The sequence below is a fragment of the Rutidosis leptorrhynchoides genome, chromosome 3 (assembly GCF_046630445.1).
Source record: "Rutidosis leptorrhynchoides isolate AG116_Rl617_1_P2 chromosome 3, CSIRO_AGI_Rlap_v1, whole genome shotgun sequence".
Lineage (NCBI taxonomy): Eukaryota > Viridiplantae > Streptophyta > Magnoliopsida > Asterales > Asteraceae > Rutidosis > Rutidosis leptorrhynchoides.
In genome coordinates, this window is record NC_092335.1 from 682,359,284 (window position 1) to 682,361,860 (window position 2,577).

At 40.6% G+C, this 2,577-nt stretch overlaps 1 protein-coding gene across 1 annotated transcript; it reads left to right on the forward strand.

Annotated features, from left to right (window-relative positions):
* The first annotated feature begins 229 nt into the window (after nt 1–229).
* On the forward strand, nt 230–1,309 carry LOC139902682 (uncharacterized). The gene is made up of 2 exons (XM_071885287.1): nt 230–448; nt 677–1,309. The coding sequence occupies exons 1-2, from the start codon at nt 230–232 to the stop codon at nt 1,307–1,309; spliced, it is 852 nt and encodes a 283-aa protein (XP_071741388.1).
* The last annotated feature ends 1,268 nt before the right edge of the window (nt 1,310–2,577 follow it).

The following is a 2,577-nucleotide window of genomic DNA, read 5'->3' on the forward strand; positions in this document are numbered from 1 at the left end:
ACATTGTTCATTCCTGCAGATTCAATCATTTGTTCAACATTGTCGCCCGATAATCATCGTCGATGGAGCGCATTTGAAGGCAGGATATTTGGGTACGAATTTAGTTGCTGTTGCGATGGATGGCAATAATGGAATTTTGCCATTGGCTTATGGAATTGCTGGCGGCAAGACAAACGAGTCTTTGGATTGGTTTTTGGGCAACCTACGAGACCATTTGATAACTTGGGGAATGGGTGATCGTATGTCAGAGCTTACTTTTATTTCGGATCGAGGTTTGCCAATAGCACATGGTGTTTCAACTGTGTTCCCCGTAGCGTTTCACTGTTTCTGCGCTCGCCATTTGTTTGCAAGCATTAAAAGTAAATCCAATAAATTCAAATATTTTGAATGGCATTATTGGAAAATGGTCAAAGCTTATCGTGCGTCAGATTTTGAGGATCATCTTAATGTATTTAGAAGAAGATTGAAAGCATATTACAAAATTTTAAGTGATGTCGGGTTCCACAAATGGTCTAGAAGTAGAGCGGAACATGTTAGGTATTCATACCTTACTAGCAACAGTGTAGAGTCTGTTAATGCACTATCCGTACATGCTCGAAAACTACCTGTTTGCATGTTATTGGAATTTTTTTGCGCTTCGGTACAAGATTGGTATTTCAAACATCGCAACCAATAGGTTAGTCTTACTATAACTGTTACTCCATATGCTGAACATAAACTAGCTAAGAGGACGAAAAAGTCAAGAAGATGGCAAGCAATTCCATCGACAAACAATCTAGTAGAAGTGCGCGATGGACAAAAAAATGGCCTTGTTAATCTAGCAGATAAAGTTTGTTCATGTGGGCAGTGCCAGGGATCAGGCATACCTTGCGGACATGTTATTGCAGCAGCACGACTGTTTGGAGTAGCTGATGTTACTCAATTTGTATCTCATTGGTTCACGACAGAAACTTATATAAGTACGTATATAGAACACATCCATCCTTTGCCCCATCGGTCTGAATGGTCGGATCCGGGGCCCAACGTCCTACCAATTGTAAACCCTCCCATTAAGCCGAAAAGAGCTCCCGGATGCCCAAAATCAACAAAATGTCATCCGTCAATGGGTGAAGACACTGAAAAAACAGTAAGAACATGTACTTGTTGCAAAGAACCAGGTCATGGTAGTGATACGTGCAAATCTTCAGTTGATCGAAATGGTGAACCAACCACGAAAAGGGTAGTAAAAACATCGGCCTCAACTTTAAAGTCGAAAAAGGGTAAGGAGAAACTCACTGACAAAGAAGCGTTTCATGCTTATCAGTCTTAGTTTTATGCAACGTGCAATCTAGCGAGCGATAATTAGTAAACCAATCTCCAAGTTTCTGTTTATTTTCTTTTCCTATTGTATTTTTTTTATGTCATATCGATGGTTGTAATAAATTCTCGAAGTTTATCTATGTTATGTGTGATAATCTATATTTTGGTTTATCTATGGTATCATTAAACCTTGAGTCCAACCATGTACAGATACGCAAGGTCTCAAGATAGACCTTGCGACCTTATTAACACGTACGCAAGGTCGCAAGATAGACCTCGCGACCTCATTAACACGTACGCAAGGTCACAAGATAGACCGTGCGACTTCATTAACGCATACGCAAGGGAGCAAGATAGACCTTGCGACTTCATTAACACATACGCAAGGTCGCAAGATAGACCTTGCGACCTAATCAACACATACGCAAGGTCGCAAGATAGTCCATCTTTCTTCCAAACCCTGCTACTCTGCTATTCTTTCTAATTCGAGTCACATTTATATAGACCTACTAGTAAGTACTTGTATCATATAATTACAACCTTCAAAATAGCAGAATTTCATAAAACAACAAGTTCAACAACACATATACATATCAACAAGGGTACAATCATACAACCTGTGCAGCCTTCTTAGCATCCTTTGTCGCATCTTTTTTCTCTGGTGGTGGCGGTAGTTATCAAAATGTGCACGGAAGAACGTCCTTGCCATTCTGTTCCTATATTCCTGTGCAGCCTTTTTTGAATCTTCAATGTCATCAAGCCCCTCCTGTGCAAACACCAGTCTCTCCATATGGATGCACACCCAAACACCACAGTCACCGGTTTCACCTGCCTGCACTGGCACATTACGCCCAGTTTCAATCATCAACTCTATACTCTCATTGTTTTGGTAGTAATCTTCAAGTTGTGATTCTGGCATCTTGTTATAGTAGTCAATCGCGTGCAAGTAGACGGGCAAGTTTTCACACAACATTGTGACAACATGTTGTAGCTGTTCACTTGCAAGACCGGGTAAACTGTCGTACACATAAACTTTCATTTCTTCTAACTTTAATAATAGCAGCAAGAAATGTTCTGGTTGTCTAAAGTGTATTGGGATCAAGATCTGAAATAGAAAGAATGTTTAGTTAGAAAACCATCCATACGCAAGGACGCAAAAAGAACCTTGCGTCCAAATTACACGAAGACGTAAGGTCGCAAGACTTACCTTGCGTCCAAGAACATTACTAGACGCAAGGTCGCAAGACTAACCTTGCGTCCAAGTACATTTGCAGACGC